The 21562-nt window shown below is 37.4% G+C and overlaps 1 protein-coding gene across 2 annotated transcripts in view; it reads left to right on the top strand.

Annotated features, from left to right (window-relative positions):
- RSPO1 (R-spondin 1) overlaps nt 1-21562 on the top strand; it is a 100566-nt gene that overhangs the window by 40634 nt on the left and 38370 nt on the right. For both annotated transcript variants that reach the window (XM_063444496.1, XM_063444495.1), the window contains exon 2: nt 20850-21225. In XM_063444496.1, coding sequence (XP_063300566.1) covers nt 21135-21225 — 91 coding nt within the window. In that variant the 5' untranslated portion in view covers nt 20850-21134. The remainder of the gene's footprint in view (nt 1-20849; nt 21226-21562) is intronic.

Below are 21562 nucleotides of genomic sequence, written 5' to 3' on the forward strand. Positions count from 1 at the left end.
TATGCAAAAAAATGCTGATTTCAAAACAATCTTTAACTCAGCAGTATCTATAGCTTAGCTACTATGCCAAAATCAGATTATTATTATTATTATTATATTTTTTGCACAATAACTGGCATTTTTTAACATGCACCATTTTGTTAAATAGCCCCAAAATGTCTAATATTATAATAATTGAAATAGTATTAAATGATGGGAAATTTTAAATGCGTATATATATATGACTGACAAATATATGTACATACAATGATGGATGTGGTATTTAAGAGGGTACTCCTTGAAAAATAAACTGGTGAAGTTTCAGACCTGTAGCATCTCCAATTTTCACACTATGCATACCATGATTCATCCCATTTGTTATATGAAATTCATTTTGGACTCAATACTCGCAGTCATTTATATGAAATGCCTCCTTTTTAAATAAAAAAATATGAAAATAGTCAACAGCTATTTAATCATGATGTAGATGAAGCATTCGTTAAACAATTCATAATGGAACGTTTCAAAAAATAATGGTTCAAATATTTTTTCTTTTTATAACACACCTTTCCATATCTGTAATAACTTTGTATCATCCATAACACTTCAATTTAAATCACAACCAGCTGGATAAAAATAGATGGATTGATTAAAAGGAAATGACCAGCTTTAAAGCAACACAAATTATACAAACCAAGAAAAGGTGTTTGGTGTATATATAGGGTTTTCACTCTGAGATTGACACAAGGGCTATTGTACTCTAGGACGTTTGATGGAATATTCTCCATTGTTCCTGTTTTTTATCATCAGACATCTAAAACTCACACAGTTTGCTTAGGATGATAGTTGGGGTTTAATTGAGGACAGGTTCTGAAAGCTACCATTGTCAGCTGTTGGCATTATACAGACAACATCATAGCTTACAATGTATATAAAACTGTACTTTAAGTGCGACATAATTTATGATCCCCCAATTGTTTACACATAATGGTAAAGGTATAATTTCCCTTATAATTCACTACTATATGTGTTTTATATTACGTGATTTTGTTATCTATAAAGGAGAGCAGCCCCCGGTCAGGCAGAAACTGAGAGAAGACCACTTGATGAGTGAACAGTGACTTCTGCCAGAGAAAGTGTCCAAAAGAACAAGTACATAAGCACCTCACATTTTCCAAGTGCAACTTGTTAACATGTTGCAAAGACAAGCACCAAGAGCAATAGCTAGTAAATAAGAAAGGGAAGATAACAGTGACAGTAATTGTGGTGTGGAACCCCATCACATAGCCATCATATACATATAGGATGGGTAAGTGAAGCCAGGGCATCCCTTATGTCCTAATGCCCTTCCTGCTACTCTAACTGACAGTATTGATACCTAGAAAAGTCCCTTGAAGGAGGCAAATGGGTCTGCAGTTTCTATCAGCATTTCCTGTTACATCACCTTTCCAGTCACATCACCTTTCCTGTCACATCACTTTTGTGTGATGCTGTCCCAACAAAATGGCAGGAAAGGAATTTAGCAGACAATTGTGAATCTGACAATTAAAAGAGCAATTTGCCAGATTAATTTTCCTTTTTGTATGTTTTATTGTAGGTTCTTTTTATACATGCCACGTGAAAATATCATGCTGATCATAGTTAGTGGTATTGTTTGTAAAATATGGTAGATTCTTTCTTAGGCGTTGTTCGTGGTGCATTTAGGAGATGAAGATCCAGATGTGTTCCTGTTTAACCCCCGAACTTTTCAATGGCGTAATTCTTTACTGTCTCCTTGTATTGTGGTAGCATTGCCCATTGTTCAGGCAGCATTGCCAACTTTGCAGGTTTGGCAACAAGGGGGTCATGCTTCTTGAGAGGTTGCTTTTGATAAAGCATGGATTCTGTCAGTGGAGAAGGTAACTGGAAATAGAATTTTGCAGACATTACTAGTCAACAAGGCAATGGTAGAATTAGGATTTGTATTAAACATGGGGAAAGAGGTGAGGGAAGTGAAACAGGGTAGGAAGACACTGGTGGAAGTGGGGTGAAGGTGGTGGTAACAGAGTGTATGTAGGTGGTTACATGTGTTGGGAATTGGTTATATTGAGCAGAAGGTGATCCTGGGTAAACAAGGGTGATGTGCTGATATCGGAGTGGAGAAGTGGTAACATTGAAGTGGAGGGAAGCTTACTCTGGAGTAGGGAGAGAAGTTGATATTGATATGAGTGGACACTGGGGTTGGGCAATGGTGATACTAACTTAATGGAGAGGTAGATAGTTGGATATTTTTTGCACACTGATTACATTTTTAGGTGTCAGACTCTCAAAAAGGAGAATATTTTGCAGTGTCAGTAGGGGCTATATGTTAAGAGATGGAGACTGCATTCGATTATATATTTGCCTTAGTAAGTCTTGGTACTTTCCAGGTATTTTTTGACCGTAGCAATCAATTATGTTTTAATTTTAGAACTGTCTGGATAAAATATTATTCTAGCTGTATTGTAACCTCACATTTAATTTCTAATCCACTGTATTGCCTATTTTAGGATTTTTGTTTGTTTTAGTTTCCTGCTTTCTCCAAGTTCAACTGCAAATTATTATGGTCAAACATCCCATTTAAATACTGCGGAACATCCTAGACTTTGTCCTGAATTGTCTGAATAATACAAAAATGACAGCCATATTTCTAGATATTATGAATATAAACGTATTCCTCCAACGCGTGTTTGCTGTTTAAACATACTAACTACATATATTAGTTATAGGGCTAGTGGCATATTCATTTTTGTAGTATTTAGGAATTATGTGAGGGCCTGGCTTTAGTCTAGATCAGGGGTAGGCAGCACTGTGTCGAAATAGGATTGTGATGTCCTGTAGCGTGCTTTTTTATTTTTGTTTGTTTGTTTTTTAATTGCAGGTGTGTATGTTGCCGTATTCTGCTTGTGTTGTTTATACTGCAGTTGCTTTGTATCGTTGTATTTGTGCGTATATGAAGTATTATATTGTATATGTTCGTGAGTAGTTTGTGGCATTGTGTATAATACCTATGAATGTGGGCTGTATATGGGGGCTGCTTGTGGAATTGTTTGTGTGGATGGATATGTCACATTGTTTGGGTGGCTTCCCTGGGTTCCAGTGGGGACCAGGCTTGCCAAGTACAGGAGCTACAATAGCAGCTGCGGGCTGCTCCAGTGTGGATTCCCATTCACAAGTGCTGGAATGAAGTGATCTGAGATTAATTCCTCTATGTGCTGCAATGCATAAACTGATGATTGTCCATTACCATCTTTTCGTATTAGCAGATATCTGAAGTTTCACTGGGACTCCTGATAGGCCAGAGCCTGTTTGCCTCTAGCAGCCTTGAGTGCCATACAAAGACACACGTGCTATACGTCGCCTACGCCTGGTCCTGATATTTAATTATGTCTGACATTAGTCTAAAACTAATCTGGAACAAATTAATGCAAAATTAATTTAAACACTGCAGATGGGTGGTGATAGTATTGTTGTTAATTAATGCCGTATATAATATTTGCATGTTTCCATAAAAGTGTGAGGGGTGCATGGTCATGTAAAAGGGATGACAGATCAACCCCAACTTCTCTGCATTTTGGCTAGAAGCCAATGAATTGATTTTATGTATAGACACACACAGCAATTGGATTTGTCCCTGAGGACTCAAAAAACCATTTTTTTTGACATTCCTTTAATGAATGAACTAAGTAGCAGCAATGTAACACAATGCCTTTCCAAAGAGAGTCTCTATATTTTAAATATTAATATTGAACATGAAACCAGTCAGTTCAAAATGTATTTGAGGATCAGAACAGGACTTAGATAGTTCACTTTGTACCAGCATCTTCTATTATTTCCCTTTTACCATACATCGCAGTGTTTTTACATGGTGATCAGTAACACAGCTGACGTTGTACACCCAAAACTAGCTTAAAAGAGACATCATGTGTCTCTTTCTTATTAGGACCATAATTCATTATATAAAATTTGCAGTTCTATTTGACTTTTTTTGCTGGGATTTACAAAGAAAGTTAAAGGGACACTATGGGCATTTCACTGTTCGTGTTATTGAAGTGGTAGTAGTGTCTGAAGTACCCTGGTGTTATTGTTTAGTGTTCAATAATTTTTAATGTTCAAATGCTAGGCGAGAGTCCCCAGCAGCCCATCCCCTCTGTGCTGCTTGGGCTAATGCGAAAGCATCAGCCTGAGTAGCAATAGGCATATGTGATTGGCTGAGAGTGTACACTGGCTGCTTTCAGCCTATCACAGTGGCCATTGATGATATGAATTGGTATGGCTAGACTAGACCTATATTACAAGCCATTTGCAATTTCTTTTGTCGATTATATTTAATTCGGCAATGCAGATAAATAGCACTAATTCAGGCACACTAATACTGCATTATGTATAAGAGGAATACCATAATACATATGTACTGATTTTACAAAATGTAAGTATAATAAGATATGAGAAACTAAAATAAGCCATATAAACAAAGAAGTATAAGTATCTTGATGATCAGCCTATAGCGAAACATACTGATCTTGAATGCTTATCATGCGTAGCAATGATTCATAAGCAATGCAGCTTAGGTACTTATTAGCATAAGACACTCAGTAAATTAAGGAGATATCATCCATACACCACACAATTGTAGCTGAGGATAATAGCAACACTGTGAAGCAAAGCCGATTAGACAATAAAATGGAATATAAAGAACCATGTAAACTAAAATCATACAATAACATTCTACAGGGCTAGAGTAGTAGAAGAGCAGTTACATTCATATGCACAAAACAAAACAGTAAATCAATGTGTTAGTACTCTGTAAGAGACACAAGACATCTTCCCGGAGTTCAATGGTTGGCCAGGAACACATGGTCCACTCTTGACCTCATATGCATTGAGGGTGACCAGATAAAAGTCTGTAGGACAGACTGCTGTTATCTTGTACTGTTATCCTTTTCAATGAGGAGGGCATGAGGTGATCTCTACTTATAGGCCAAATCTACTTTGGGGAGATGAGTAGTAACTGAAATTAGGGAATGTGGAATTGCCATTGATTTATTTAGAATATGAAATGGAATAAGACATGGGTACTCTTGACACTGTTGTACATTATTCCTGATGAACTTGTAGCCTGAAATATACGGGATTTATTGAAAACAAGCTAACAGTCATTAGGACAGTCATATAAGATTAATATTTCCCTGGATGAAATCAAAGCAACTGCAACAAAAACAATATTTATATTAAAATACAGAGACTGCTAAATTTCAATGCAAGAGAGGGGTGGGATATCGTATGAAAAGTAATCTGGAGAATTTATTGCGATTTGAAACATCCAATGTGGATCATATGTGAAATAAGAACAATTGCACATTTGTTTAAAAAGAGTTGTTAATTATCAAAAAAAGAAAAAATATTTTTTGAGGAATTATTTTTTAAGTTATCAAAGTTGTATTAAGTTATCAAACAACACTTAATGATATTATTTCCATTTGTTCAGTTTCGTCTGATTTTATATAGTATAGTTCATTTGATACTATAGTATATGACAAGAAGGACAATATGATAGAAACATTTAAATACATAAAGGGAATCAACACAGTAAAGGAGGACACTATATTTAAAAGAATGATAACTACCACAACAAGAGGACATCGTCTTAAATTCGAGGGGCAAAGGTTTAAAAATAATTTCAGGAATTATAACTTTACTGAGAGGGTAGTGGGTGCATGGAATAGCCTTCCAGCTGAAGTGGTACAGGTTAACACAGTGAGGGAGTTTAAGCATGCGTGGGATAGGCTATCCTAGACTTTAGGTAAGGCCAGGGACTAATTAAAAGTATTTTTAAATATTGGGCAGACTAGATGGGCCGAATGGTTCTTATCTGCCATCACATTCTATTTTTCTATGTTTACTGTATAGTAGACTGATTTAAAAAAAAAAATAACAAGTATGTATAAATTAAAGTACAGCGGGGTCTACAGAGCCATCACTACCTCCAAAGACAGCACTGTAGAAGGAGCCTTGTAGAAGTAGAGGATTTAGGTTATATTGTATACATTCTTGATACGAGGCACACATACTAATGTGAACAGAAATGTTTTTTTCACCAGGAAAGGAGCACTGTGGGTTAGAGACTTGTGTTTAAATTTCTTTTTGCAATGCAGCATAATGAAAACCTACAACAAATCTCTCTGTGCAGAGAATTGGTGGTTCATTGGGGACTTATGGTTAGGAATGATTGAATTGTAATCTTAGTATTGTTTATTATACAAGCCTCAAAACTGCTGATGTGATGACCACATTGTTCAAGTCTATTGCATTTTTAAAGAAGAAAAAGTGTTTATCTAGCTGACTATTTATTTGAAGGTTTGCGATAACTAAACAGTTCTTGACTATCTAGACTTGAAGTTACTTGTGTATGGAAGTGTAACACATGCATAGCCTGCATAAGAGGCCCGCATTATATGTGGGTAATTCAGGGATATATTTTTCTGTGCCCTTGACCTGTTTAATGTGAAATCTTGCATTTGACAGTGTCTTCAACTGTTTGTAGATACATTGAAATAAATTAGTTTTTTGCCATTCCTTGCTAGTAAAAACGTAACTATCCTTCATGCATAGCACCAACACTTTGTTTAATTAGACTATATATTTTTACAACATATTTTTACAATACATATGTATTTCACATTAAAAAGTTCACCCCCCATTGAGCCTAAGTGAAATTAATGTTTTCCTTCACACTGACATTTTTTCTAACAATGCTAATTGAGTTAATTCCGTACCCCATCCACCATATAGTGGTTTCACAAGGGGGTCTCTCCAATCACCAGATATGCACGTAGCACTCTCATATATTCCCTTCTTGTAAAACTGTAATTCTTTTTTTATTTCATATCTTGTTTATTTCAATATACGTCATAAAAAAAATAGTTAATGTATGCAGAATGTGGCCTACACCTCCACCACGTGCAGATCACACTCAGAGCACAGACACTGTTTACTAAGCTAGCACACTGATTCATCCAATGAGTTTCAGACCAGAAGGAGCATTTACCATAATCTGCACCTGCCAGAGGTACAGACCATGTGGACCCTGGCTAGATCATCAGGGATAGCGTTAACCATACGCACAGGACTACCAGGGATCTTTAAATCGGAAGAGCCACTATAGCACACTGGATCACTAGAGATTAGGGGCCCCTCCCTGCAGAATATTAAGTAGAGTGGTGAAAAAATATTTTTTAAGAAAATAAGTAAATGAAGTAATAAATATGTGAGGAACTCCATTTATATTCCCCTTACACGTCACACTCAGCCACTCCACACATCACACACAGCCAATACACACAACACACACAGCTACCACATACACATAACACTAAGTTACCTTACATACATCACACTCAGCCGCAACAAATATTAGACACATCAGTCACGCACATTACACTCAGCTATCCTCCCACACATTCTATTCATTCACATCAACCCACAACACACTCAGCAAACCCCACCTCAACAGCTGACACTCAGTCAACCTTACATACAACACATATAATGCTTCACCACAAACAACACACACTCACTGATGCTCACCTACTCTGCACATTACTGTAAGTTTTATTGATGAGGAGTTCTGTGATACACTCATATACACAGCACAGCTACCACACACATCAATTACAGCTCTGTGCATTGTGCATTGATTTCCTGTGGAGCTCTGTGAAACACTAAACTCCTGTACATTTCTATGAGTTTTATTGATGGGGAGCACTGGTATAAATCTCTAACACTGTATATTAATGAGTTATATTGCTGAGGAGCTTTGTGACACATTCAAAGACACAGCACATAAATCTGAGTTTTATTTCTATAGGACTTTGTGATACACTCAAACACTGTACATCACTGCATTTATTGCTGCGCAGTTCAGTGATACACTTGTGTTTTCTGCACATTATGATGCATTTTAAAAAAATATTATTTATTTTTCATGTGAGTATCTATGACAAACAGAAGCCTAGAGCCACAACAGCCCTGCCGCGTTACGTAATAACTTAGTACAAACAATATAGCACTGTATGGTGGTACATTTTGCACATTTTAAGATATGATGGGCTGATTATAACGAGATGTGTCACTAGTAAGAAAAGCGGTGGGGAGGGGTTCCTAAACAGCGCCGGAGCCAGGGGTGGTGCGGTTAAAGTACGCTGTCCCTGTGGTCAGTGTCACAATGTAACATGTACGTATCAAACCAACAGGTAAAACTAAACAAGGTGAGGCATAGTAAAAAGTAATACACATAAACATAACAGTGTAAGCTGATGGTAGAAAGTTTGTAGCCGGTGATAACGGGCTCAGGTCAGCGCTCCCCTCCTCTCTCTCAGTATTGAGCTTGCTGTCCCTGTGGTCAGTGTCACAATGTAACATGTACGTATCAAACCAACAGGTAAAACTAAACAAGGTGAGGCATAGTAAAAAGTAATACACATAAACATAACAGTGTAAGCTGATGGTAGAAAGTTTGTAGCCGGTGATAACGGGCTCAGGTCAGCGCTCCCCTCCTCTCTCTCAGTATTGAGCTTGCTGTCCCCGTGGTCAGTGTCGCATTGTAACATGTACGTATCAAACCAACAGGTAAAACTAAACAAGGTGAGGCATAGTAAAAAGTAATACACATAAACATAACAGTGTAAGCTGATGGTAGAAAGTTTGTAGCCGGTGATAACGGGCTCAGGTCAGCGCTCCCCTCCTCTCTCTCAGTATTGAGCCCGCTGCCGTGTGCGTGATCTGTGATAGAGGGTTAGTCGGTAGCGCAGACTCCACAGTGTGCCTTCTTTGGGGTCTGTGGCTTTGTAATGCAGTCCATCTCTTTTGGCCCAAAGTGTTCCTGGTGTCGCCCACTTGTACTCGATTCCTGCAGCTTGAAGGGGCTTAGTTACTGATTGCATGCTTTCGCGCTACAGCAGCGTAGCCCTGCTTAGATCCTGGAAAAAGGTTAATTTGCACGTTTTAAAGTCATAAGGTGTTTTTCAATGCAAAGCAGCCAGTAATCCCAGTTTGTCCGACATTGTTTGACACCGCAATATGAGGTCTCGTAGAGCTGCGTTTGGGGCTTGTGGGGATTAGAGATCCTGTAGACCCCATCAAATCCGAAGGTTTTGGACTGTTTCGTTGGTAACACTGCCACCGCTAGACGCCTAATAAAGTAGCTCCTGTAAAGGTATCGATTCTTTGACTCCTGTAATCTTAAGATTCTTGCATCTGCCCCTGTCATCGAGGAGGTTCACATGTCTGGCCATAGTTGCCTGTGTGGCCTGCTTTTGTTGTATGCTCTCTTCCACTGTGTTGAGGCTCTGTCTCAGGGTTGCTACTTCATCTTCTGTCGCCTGCATTCTTGTGGCCACTGCTTGTACTTTGGTTGTGAGTATCGCCAAGTCTGCTGCCCACATCTGTCTGAGGTTAGTTTGTAGGCCTGCCAGCATCGCTTGTATGTCACTTTTTGAGGCTGGGGCACAGTCCTGCTTGTCCCGCGGGAGCCCTTGAGGTTGGGGCTCGGCGGGGGGCTGTCAAGTGGATCTCCCTCTTCCGAGGGCATCGGTGAAGCCGCTCGAGGGGTCGAGTCCTGTGCAGAGTGGGTGTCAGGGGCATTTGGCCTATTACCCGGTGGGGCTTTGGGGTGAGTGGGGGCGGTCTGTGTGTTTTGCGGCCCGTCTCACCATCATGTTGAATCCTCTATGCCGCAATTAGTCCAGGGCCAGAGCCCTCCGGCGAGGTCCCGCTGTTGTCCGCTCAAACGGTAGGCCCACAATCTCTGATGCAATTTATTTTTTGAGGCTCATCCAAACTGCACATTTCTTTAAGTTTTATCGGAGGAGTTCAGTGATACACTCATACACACTGCTGTTACAGACAGTGTTATTATCAAGGAGGTCTGGTTTGGTCCTGTAGTTATAGTCCAGCACAAACATGTCAATAAGCAGTGTGTATTAGGACAACACAGAATGGAATTGGGCTGGCAATGGCATGAGATAGACAAGAAAAATACAGTGATTGTTATGTGATAAAAACTCTATATCAAACGCTATGCTTTTAAAATTCCGCTTTTGAAATTATTTCATTTTTTTTTATAAACTTTTAAAATCATTTAATAGTTTAAAAAATTTGAATATTGTAATATTTTTATATTTTTACTATTTTAATATAATTCGATATGTGATATATTCTTTGATATTTTAATACTTGAAAAGCTTATCCAAAAATATTAAACCAGGGCCTCTATTAGCAGAATATATATTTATATTTTGTTATTTTCATTTTGCATATTTTTTTTTATTTTGCATTGTTTTTGAATTTCAGGTTTTTTTTTAGTTCTCTTCTTTTTTTTCTCTATTTGGTGCAACATATCTGAATAAAAAAGGATTTGCATTGTAAAGGACAAACTTGTTTATTTTTATTGTCTTATTACATTTGTGGACAATATATTCTGCAAGTTAACCCCTCTTGGTACTCCTATTTGTAAGAGTATGTTTTGTCTCCCTCTATTACGCAATTCTATGAGCCTGCTTTAAGAGTATCAATTAAGTTTGTATCATGGTTGTATTGTCCCAGTATAATTAAATATAATTTAGACAGATTCTAGTGAGACTTCTCCAAAATATGTTACTGTATATCACATATAATGACAATGTTCATAGCATAAAGAAACCAAATAAGTAAAATACACAGTTTTTTAGTGGGTATAAATATTTCACCAAATAATTTATGTAAAACGTGCTTCTTCCTCCTGCACCTATATGTTTCTCTTCACCCATCTCCTTGACTCACAGCATCCTTTTCTATGGGTCTCTCCATCTAATTGCCTTGTCAGAACAAATGTCAGGTGACATGGCAGCTTTAAGAGATCTTGTCCCTTTTAAGTAAATAACATGTATATGTGATATGTAGTTATAATAAAATGTCATGATCAGAGATTGTGGAGACCAGGGAACACAATACCATGCAAGGTAGACATGCGCAAAACGAATCTCCCTGCGGAATAGAGGTTTCAGGATACTTAAATACACTATTTTCGACATTACTTTAATTACCCCACACTAACCTTTTCTGAATGTAATGTTAGACTAACTAGACATCAGAAAACACTCAGTGCTCTGATCTATGTAACAAACAAATTCTTAATTGCATTGAAAATACTAGAGAGCCCTAATTACAGAAAGTACTTCAGAAAATAGTCAACATACATACTAAATTATGCTTAATTTATAAACTCCAATAAATCTATCTCTCTAGGAAGACATTTGGAAACCATGGATACTCTGTCATAGATACAAAGTACCACTGAGGTAGTAGCAGACTCAAAGGCACCAAGCCTTAATTGTTCAAAACACTAAATGAGTCTGTTTCCCCACCCCACCTCTCTCTCTATTCTTCCTTTCACATTAGATAAATCATTAGATTTTAATTCCTTCTTAGACAAAATGGAAGGTTCTAAAAGAAAGTGAAGTCGCATAAGCGTTACAGAACCAGTAAATGTCCAAATAAAAAAATTCCAACAGGAGTTTTATGAAGCACTAAATGAAGTTGAAAAGTATGATCGCTCATCAAAACTTACTGTTGAAGAAGCCATCCTTGTTTATCCAGAGATCGTTAGTGATGTAGCCAGAATAGTTACTGCAATGCCACCCACCCAAGTCAGTGTCGAAAGATTATTTTCAGCCCTAAAAATAATAAAGTCTGACTTAAGAGCCTCTATGAAAGAGGATCTGGCAGAGGCAATTCTCTTCCTTCGAACTCTACATTGAATTGATTTGCATTTGCTAAGCCTATAACTACATTTCAAGATTAATATAAACCATTTCTAGGTTTTACAGATTTAGTTTTTGGTTCATATAGATAAGCTTTGTTTTTGTTCTAAAACAACCAAATAACGTAGTTTGCATTTTTGAACTGGTAAGGTTCCTGTTCCTGATGTTTATGCCTGCTGCTACTATCCAGCCACTTGATTGATTAATAAAAACATTTTTATAAAACTTTGTTGTTTTCATTGTGTTTGTCTTTTGCTTAAACTGTTCAATACAGTAGACTGTTAGCTTCCCAACCAGTAGTCCTGTGGTAATGACATGAATGTTGCCTTTCTTTCCTTCAAGGAATGTATAAAATACATTTGCATATTAATACAGAGGAGTCGGAGTCGGAAAGTCGGAGTCGGAGTCAGAGTCGGAAGTACAAAAAGCTGAGGAGTCGGAGTCGGAGTCGGAACATATATCTACCGACTCCACAGCACTGGACGCTATCCATGCGTCTTATTACTTAAGCTTTGAGGGATTACGTTAGACTGCCTTGAAGCAGCAGTCAGCAGTGGTTTTTCTAGACAGCTAGTTTAGGGTATACTAGGTCCTTGTTCTGGAGGTAGATTTTCCCTTTTACAAGGATACATTGATATCTTTTTGTTATACTTTATTTCAAGGGATCTTTTTTATCCTTATCTCTAGTGTTACTAATAGCATTTTAAGATTTCTTATCCTTGTGTTTTCCCTACCATAGGGAAGCCTCTTCTCTGTCTCTTTAGACTCTTTAGGACTCAGTTTACATACCAATCTCTAATTTTATAACTATACCGTCTTTTTATTGACGGCACCATAACCACTGCTAGACACTCACTATCCCATTAATGCTTTTTTTCTAGAGACTTTACTATTCGGTTACCTCTATACTAAGATTGTTTTAGGGGTTTTCTACAGTGATTATCTTAAGACTTATACTATTTACTTACCCCTATCTCATACTTAGTCAAGGTATTTTGTAGGTCTCGCTCAAGTTTTTACCGGTGTTGGCTTCTACTTTATCATGATTTTTACACAATATCTTGGTGTACACAATTTTTTATACATTTATTTTTCAAATAAAGGTTTATTTACCCTATTTATGTGATGTTTGACTGTAGGAGGTATAGTCCAGTGGATTCGAGCTTCCACCCACTCTATGCAGGTGGATTCTCTACCCCACTTTCTCTGATTTATTACTTATATCTGGGGTTAAGCCCCTTATACCTACTGTAACCCTTTAGGGTAACGGTGGTTGCTCTCCCCCACTACCTAACTCACTTTCTTTTCTCATACTTAAAGGGACACTATGGGCACCCAGACCTGTCCCTGTGGTTTACATTGCAGCTCTAAGTCAGCCTCCGGTGGCTGTCTACCAGACAGCCACTAGAGGTTCTTCCAGCATCCAAATGGACCTTTGGTCAGGTATCTGACGCTGGATGTCTTTCACGCTCTGCATGAAGACATCCAGTGTAAGATTTTTCCCCATAGGAAAGCATTGATTCAGTACACAATTACACACATGTGCATTGGTGCCTGCTCTTTGCAGGATGGAGGAGAAAGCGGTGCCGTGACTTGGCGCCGAGGGACCAAATAAACCCTTTATTGAACACTGCCGAGGTGAGGGGAGGAGGCTGGGTGCGAGGGAGAGTGGAGGCAATGGGAGCTATAGTGCTATAAGTTTTGGTACTTGGAGTGTGCATTGATTGTCCTTTTAAAGATCAACTTTAACTTACTGTTAGTGACAGTTCCTTCTTTCTTCCCTACTAAATGCTATTGAAGTGTGAGTTAAACAGGCAACAGAAACAAGTATAAGGCAGAATTATCACTGTTATCCTATATGCATGCAGTGCATCATCTTGGCATGCACAGTGAATTATGAGACTTTGGTGTACCACAATGCCAAATAAAAAATATGATAAACTCATAGGAGCATAAATGATTTTTTTTCTTTAGTTTTATAAATAGCCAGTCATTATAAATCTAAATTAATTTACAGATTTTTTTATTTATAGGTGAAATATATAGAAAAAAAAATTACGAGAAGGAGATATGCTATGCTATATCTAGCCTGCAAGTGATAGAACACTATTAAGGAAAAGTCAAGCAAGATTATTTTTCCCATAGTTCTGAGATACTAAATATTGACACAGTGATCACAAGCAAGAAAAGTAAGATATATAAGTTGTGAAACAGTTCACTGGAAAAGAGGGAAAATCCCAAGGCTCTGATTTATTATTGAGAAAGTGTTTTACTTAAATGGCACTGGTTTTGCTCATGGTTACTGACAACAGAAAATAATTCTGCTCTGATAGCTGTTTAGTCGCATGTAAAACTTTATTTTACTTGAGCTGAAAAAGATAAATTGAAATGTGAGTCCCATGTTCAAGGCAGGATTTGGCTTGCAAAACAGTGCACAATGAGTAGACTAACAGACATCACTGATTACAGGTATTTGTAAAATAAAATCTAAGCAAAGTTTTTTTAAACTTTTTTTTTAAGCAGCTTGTGTTAGGAATGCAGAGTGTCCCTTTTAAAAAAAATAATAAGTTTACCATCTTTATCTGTTAACATACTATTTACTTTAATCATGACAGACAATCCGGACATTGGTGCACAAATATGTATACAGAATTTAGAAGTCAGTCTTGGTTTTTCGTCAGAGGCTGAACATTTTCCCCATACATAGTGATGTATATAAAATAGTCAAACAAATTAAGCGCCAACAGTAACATTTTTTGGCATCAACTGGCTCCACAATGTTTTATTTGAGGTCTTTGTATCATCCTGGAAGTGGACTGTTACAAGGTACATATGAATAACAAGTGTCTTGGGGAATACATCATGGAAGATATAAATACAGACAGACTGACAAATGTCATTGATTTTTATTTATCCTGGTACTGTAGCAGCAACTTTGAAGGATCAAAGGTCAGTGGTTAGATATGGGGATTGAAGCAATACATTTCTGTAGTTTTTCTTCTTTTAAAAAGGCATATTTAATCTTCTAATGTCAGGCATTAATGCATAAGTAAGAAATGAATGCATTCATTTCAGCTGAACTATGTCAGATAGATGGGTGGCAGGCGGGTAGATGGACAGATGTGTACTAAATAAATTATGGTGAAGCCAAACGAAATTAAATGTATGTAAATTCATGATTAAATAGATGTAAATTAAAAATTGTATGTTGTACATAATCTACATATATTACATAGAGAAATACCTACCTTGGTACAGAAATGAGAAATAATGTTTCCCAAATATCGCAGAATTGCTAGCTCGACATGCAAATGAGCATAGACATCATGTTTCAGCCTTTATCCTGCATCTCTGCGTGCATCCTTAGCGCAACGAAGTATTGTTTTAAAAAGAGATCCAAATCAAAGAATATAGTGTGATCTATGTGAAAAAAAAATTATACAAATGATGCGGAAAAATTGAATTGTTACATGCTCATCATTCAATACGTAAATGATGTAAGATAAAAATGAACATTTTATCCACTAGCCCTAAGTGTTCTTTTATTTGTTTGGCTGTTTTTCTTTATTAAATCACACTGAGCTTGGTATTATATCTGTCTACATATGTAGCACTAACCTAATAATGTATTGCTCATATCTGCAGAATTTTCCTTTATAAGCATTGTCATTATTCATGTATAGATCCTCTGCAGTATCACTCTTTTAAATCTCAAGTAGGGCTAATTTCCAGTAAAACTGTTCAAGTACCTCTAAACTGAATGTTGCGTGTGTTCTTAAACAGCTCTGTGCATGCTCCTTTTGTGAGATCTTAAGCCTCGAGAAGTGCTGGGGAAAGGACACCAGCTAGTCAGATTCCCCCAAAGCCTTTCCTAAACATTTAATTGTTCTCCTTGCAGAGCACAAGCATTGTTATGACATCTTAGTCAAACAAGTTCGGCTTTCCACTTGCCAAGACCCAAAGATCATTTTCCTTCTCTTATATAATCATTCACTGGGTTTTCGTTTAGCTCTTAGGCTGGTACTTTTAATAAAACATTGAGCTAAGAATAACTTTAACTTCTGGGTTTTAGTAAATAGAACAGAGTACAATCTGTGACAGGTAACGTGTTCGTAAAATGCAATAGAATGTTTTCTTCTTCTAAAAGACTAGTTTTAGAAAAACTTTCCAATTGATGTATCTACAAAATTTCCTACAGGCTTTAATGGTGACTTCTGTAGATCAATCAATTGGAGGGTTTTTCTAAGAGTATTGAATCGTTTGGAATGCTTACTAAATCAAGGCCTATATTGCTACAATGACAGTAAATGCCAATTTTAAGTGTTCCCAAAACAAGTATCATAAAGTGCTTAAAATCATAGCAGGTTGATAAGATCCTTGTGTTTTATAAATGTTTTATAAATGCAATCGAATATCATATTCATATTAAGATTAATATTAGGATAGTTGCATTATATGATTAGAATGCTAAAGTGAAAAGTGCTATGACATTTTCTGCTAAATCTTACGTACTTATGTAAAGTGACAGTGCCATAAAATGAGTGCCAATAGCTTTTCTGTGTGATCGGACCAGATGGGTTAGCCGTCACTTCTACGGGAGCCCATGACCCTGACACCGGTTCACTTCTTGGAACACTTTTGGTAGGTACTAACCACTGCATCCCAGGAACACCCCACAAGACTTGCTGTTTTAGAGATGCTATAGACCAGTAGTGATCACTATTTGGCCCTTGTCAAAGGCACTCAAATCTTTTTACTTGCCTATTTTTCCTGCTTCCAACACATGAAATTCAAGAACTCACTTCACTTGCTGCCTAATATCCAATATGCCTAATATAACCCACAACCTGGCAGATGCCATTGTAACGATATAATCAATGTTATTCACTTAACCTGTCAGTGGTTTTAATGTTGTGGCTGATCACTGTTTATATATATATATATATATTTGGAACAGTTACGGACTGGGGTATAATCTAAATATATATTATACTCCCACCCCAAACTGTCCCCGTTTTTGTTTTTTTATTATTCTTTATTTTTGCCATGAAAGGATAATCTATCTGCATTGCAACGGTATATGCGAAAACCAAACATATTACATATAATAGTAATTCAGTTATACAGAAAAGGAGTAAGATTTGCAGATACAGTGGTAAGTAACTTGGATGTAATGTGTCATTGATTTTTCTTTTTTCTTGGGTACATTGTTTTATGTATGTTGTTTATAGCGAGGGTCGTAACATACGAGGGTATCAATCACATTAGGTAGTGTGGCTATGCACGTGAATTAGGCTGTGCGCTACTAAAGGAGCTCAGTGTTCGGATAGCCTTGTATTGGTGTAATATTCGCGTATAAGATATTGGGAGTCCCAAAATTGGCGGCTATGGATACATTGGTCACGTCTATAGATACGCCACAGTCGTATATGTGTAAGGGTTCGATTTTGGTTCTCGCAGTAGAAAGGATCGGTCTTTTGTTGTTTCTGGGATGTATGTTTCGTTACGAATTAGTTGTAGTATTCGGTAAGTAGTTTCCTCCCATTGAGAGTGGAAGGGAGGTGATTAGAAGTGGCAGGAAAGTAGAGGAAGGGTGAAGCAGAGGAGGTTAAGGAATAGTTATCAGGTAAGGAAGAGGTTTTGGGTTACGAGCAGCGTCGGCATCGAGCATGGCAACGGAGCGGAGGGGCAGGGGCCGGAGCCGCGCCGAAACTGTCCCCGTTTTGCTAAGACTATACCAGCACCACTAGGTGTACTCATGCTGCAATTAGAGCAATAGGACCATGGTGCATGGTGGATGGATGGTGTCTTGCTTGCTATTCACCTTTTCCAAAAAAGGACCACACATTGCATGGCTTACATATGTATATGACATTTGCAACTTGGATATAATTATTAACTAGCTATTTAAAAAGTAATCCATTGAAAAGTAACATATCACATATTAAAAGTCATTAATTGCCTTCTAAATATCTCCAGTTGGAATGCACAGTATGTTGTGTAAACATTTAATTATTTAGGTGAGCTAAACTAAAGCACAGTCATGTTTAATAAGTTTATCCAGAATCCTGAGATAACATTATTTTCCTAATACATGTTTCATATCATATTCATATTCATATTCATATCATATCTATCACTGTCCAAATACATTTTTTAAAAATCACAATATAGTAGATATGTGTTTTTTGAAAACATGCATGCCTTTTAGTATGCATTTATTAATTGAGTGTATATCTAAAAAAACAGCTTGTTGAAGCTGCAGATATCTTGTCTGAAACCTTTGCTAGTCCTCCCCTTCTTTGCCAGCCAATGTAGCTCAGTAAGAAGTATTTGCAACGCAGGTGATCTGAGAAATTACCTGCCTCTTGAGTTAAGTTCCACTGAGCTAAACTTCTAAGAAGCATCATGGTTAGCTGTCTGATTGACAGCCATGGGGTGTAACAAAGTTAATTTATAAATGTGCCAATTTCTATGAAAAACTGCACTTTTTAAAAATGAAAAAAAAGAATGCATACTCTTCACACATAAAGCAATTCAGCACGTTACAGTGCTTCAGGTGTGCTGGGTGTTCCCTTATGGTTTGGGTTAACGAAAGGGTTTGGACTAGGCTTAGGGTTCACTTAATCTGAGGTAGCCCAGGTCATGCTCACATATCCCCGACTGATGAAGATTGGATTTGGATTTGAATTACACTCCCAGACAGCAGCTCCTGTTCTGAGCTGCTGTCCTTAATCTCCTCTCCTGATAATATGTAGAGTGGACATGAGGAGACAGGATTGCACTACTTGTTTCTCCAGTTTCTCTCTCAGCATTTTGTCATCCAATAAGGGGTAAATTAATGGTTCAGATACACTCACTGTTCTTGGGCAGGCCTGGATATGTATTTCCAACGTCTGCATATAGATTAGGACTGGAGCCTCTATAATATTGCACGGTTGTAGTTGTGTTGACATTTTGTCATCAAACTAATATGGTGACCAGGGGTCATGTGACCAAGCTCATGTAGGTCTTTCTTACAGGGGGATACGCTTTACCCTTTGATATGGTAATTGGGTGATTCAATACCTTTACAAGTCAGGAAAGAGATAACCACTTCACCCTATCCCCATTCCTCCCTGTTCCTTCTTGGCTGTATATATATATTAATTTGGTAATACACCACAGTAGGTTGAAAGCTATTGAGAGCTATTCAGCAAAAGCTGTAAAAACAACACATTTTCATGTCACTCTCGAAAACATTTACACCTTAGGAAGACTTTACTGCCCAAAAGCGACATCTACTGGTTAAAAAGAATAATCTGTTGGGTTTTAGTCATTTACTGAAAATAGCTTTTTAAAAGCTTTTCAACCCATTTGGCCTGTTAACATTTTTAATAAAAATGCTTCAAATCTCTCTCCATACCCCAAGTTATCTAATGTGCTGCACTGGTTAACATTATTGTTTGTTGTTAAGAAAGAAAAGTTTGAAATGTAATATAACCACTTAATGTTCATAATAATATTTCTTCTTTTTTTTTAAAATGGTTATAAACGGATTCAGCTTGATATGTTTGTTTGCCCTCATTTGCCACTAAGAACACAAGAATACCATAACTCCTATCCTAATGCAATCAAGTACATGAAATCCCATTTGCACTTATTGTTACTTCTGTTCTACTGTATTGCAGGCTGTAGAGCAGTAAGTGCCTTTGTCAGTGCTATGTAAATGAAGCGGATTCAAGCATGACTTGTACAACTGTTATGTTACGTAATTTGCTAAGTTAATGTATTATGATCATTTCTGTGTCAAAGTAGGTAAGTTTGTTGCCTTTTACAGTTGCATTATTGGAAGGAGCAAATAAAGTGAGCTTAATACATATAAATACTTTGGGATTCTAAATAATGCTTAATTGCCACCAATCTCATACACATACTTAATAACACTTTCACATTCATACACCCTTAGCCACACATGCATTGGCACACAGTTGGTTACATCCCTGCTCCCATATTCATACTGAATTAGACAGTGGAAGACAGCTTTTGGCCTTGGGGACAAGCACACACAGATGGCCTTCTTTCACTATACAACTCATAACTCTCAGCAGAGCTATGGGTGTTAGAGGTGGAGGCTGGGTAGAGTTGTGAGATATCATACAGTATATCTTTGCAGCCTCCGTACTTGCTGCAGAATGGAGCACTCACAGAGATGTGTTCAAGCTATTCAGACTTTTTTCTCTGTGATTTTACTGTCACCAATAAGAAGCAGCATGAGTTCATGAGCCCTTCCAATATTACCAGCTGGACATCATGCATACTCATCATGGTATGGTAGCATGGTTAGCCCCAAATTGTGCAGTCCATCAAACATTTCCCAAAAGACTCGTCCGGGAGATTTCAGGACACCAGTCCATTCACACCATTCACACACAAAAAAAAAACCAAAATGACACTCCAACATATCTCCCGCTGCTTTTAATTGCCAAAATAACTGCAGCCCACAACCGCTACATTCTAGCAGGCCAGTGGGCTGGCGTGCTTGCCTCCCCCAGGATATTAATGTGGGCTCTTATAGTGCAAGGAAAAAAGCAAAAGAGCAAACAACGTTGCCATCTTTTTGAGTGATATCTGTATACTATAAGTATCCGAGAACTGTCTGTCAACAAGCTCTGTATTAGAACTCTTATAGTGTAAGAAATAAATGCAATGTCTCCTGTATGACCCTTTTACATTGTGTTGCACTGTGCAATGTGAATTTTCTGTTACTGTATACAATAAAACGTATTATGGATTTTATGATAATTAATTCTAATAATTCCAATACATTAACAATATATCTTTATAAAATAATAGCAATAGTGCTGTTTCTCTTCAATTTACTCTTTATCAACTTAGCATGCATTTTAAGCTATTCGCAAAAGTTTTCCAAAGCAACCCCTTAAAATTGTTAAAACAAAATATATATATATATGATTTTAGAATGTGTTATATATCACCCAGCTTCAGAAATTATAATGACATGACAATTGGTTTGCTGTAACTAACAATATGTCTGTCTTGTATTCTGCGCAGGTGAATTGGACGATCACATATGCTTTATTTCATGTAATAGATTTCAGTCAAACCCAATGGGACTTGGTCCGAGCTCCTTTGGTCCCTACAAGGATGCAAACGGAATCATGTTACTTGCTACATAAGTTTCATGCAGCTGATATGGTTTGCAGAGATGGTCCTGTACCAGGCATGTACAGACTTGCATTACTGACAAGACCTAGCAGATACTGAAACAACCACAAGGGTGACAGTGACTCCCTCCAATCAGCTGACTTTACATGTACTCAGTGCTGGAGAGTTACTATGCAGTTTGGACTGTTTGCTCTGCTTGTCTTAATCTTGATGGATATTACAGACAGCAACAAGGTTGTAAGGGGGAGGCGACACAAGAGAAGTAAGTATCAAACTTCTAAGAAGAGTCTGCATTGCCTAACAACGAGTTTAAAGAGGAACTGTCACTTCCTAGGATTTTAATATTATGTATACTACTAAATTTAACAAATATATTGTCGCTAGTTGTGAGAAACCCACAACTAATTACCCTGCAAATGGTTAGCCTCATCTTATCTCCCTGTCAATCATTATTTTATGCAGACGGACAAGAGAAGAAATTAAAAAGCTTTCTATTTCTCCTCATTTGTAATGTGTGCTACGTCTGTATCTGAACTGAACTGAATTGTGACATAACTTGCTAAATCGGAAATATAAATTTAAAAAAATAATTGGAGCAT

The sequence above is a fragment of the Pelobates fuscus genome, chromosome 1 (assembly GCF_036172605.1).
Source record: "Pelobates fuscus isolate aPelFus1 chromosome 1, aPelFus1.pri, whole genome shotgun sequence".
NCBI classification, from domain to species: domain Eukaryota; kingdom Metazoa; phylum Chordata; class Amphibia; order Anura; family Pelobatidae; genus Pelobates; species Pelobates fuscus.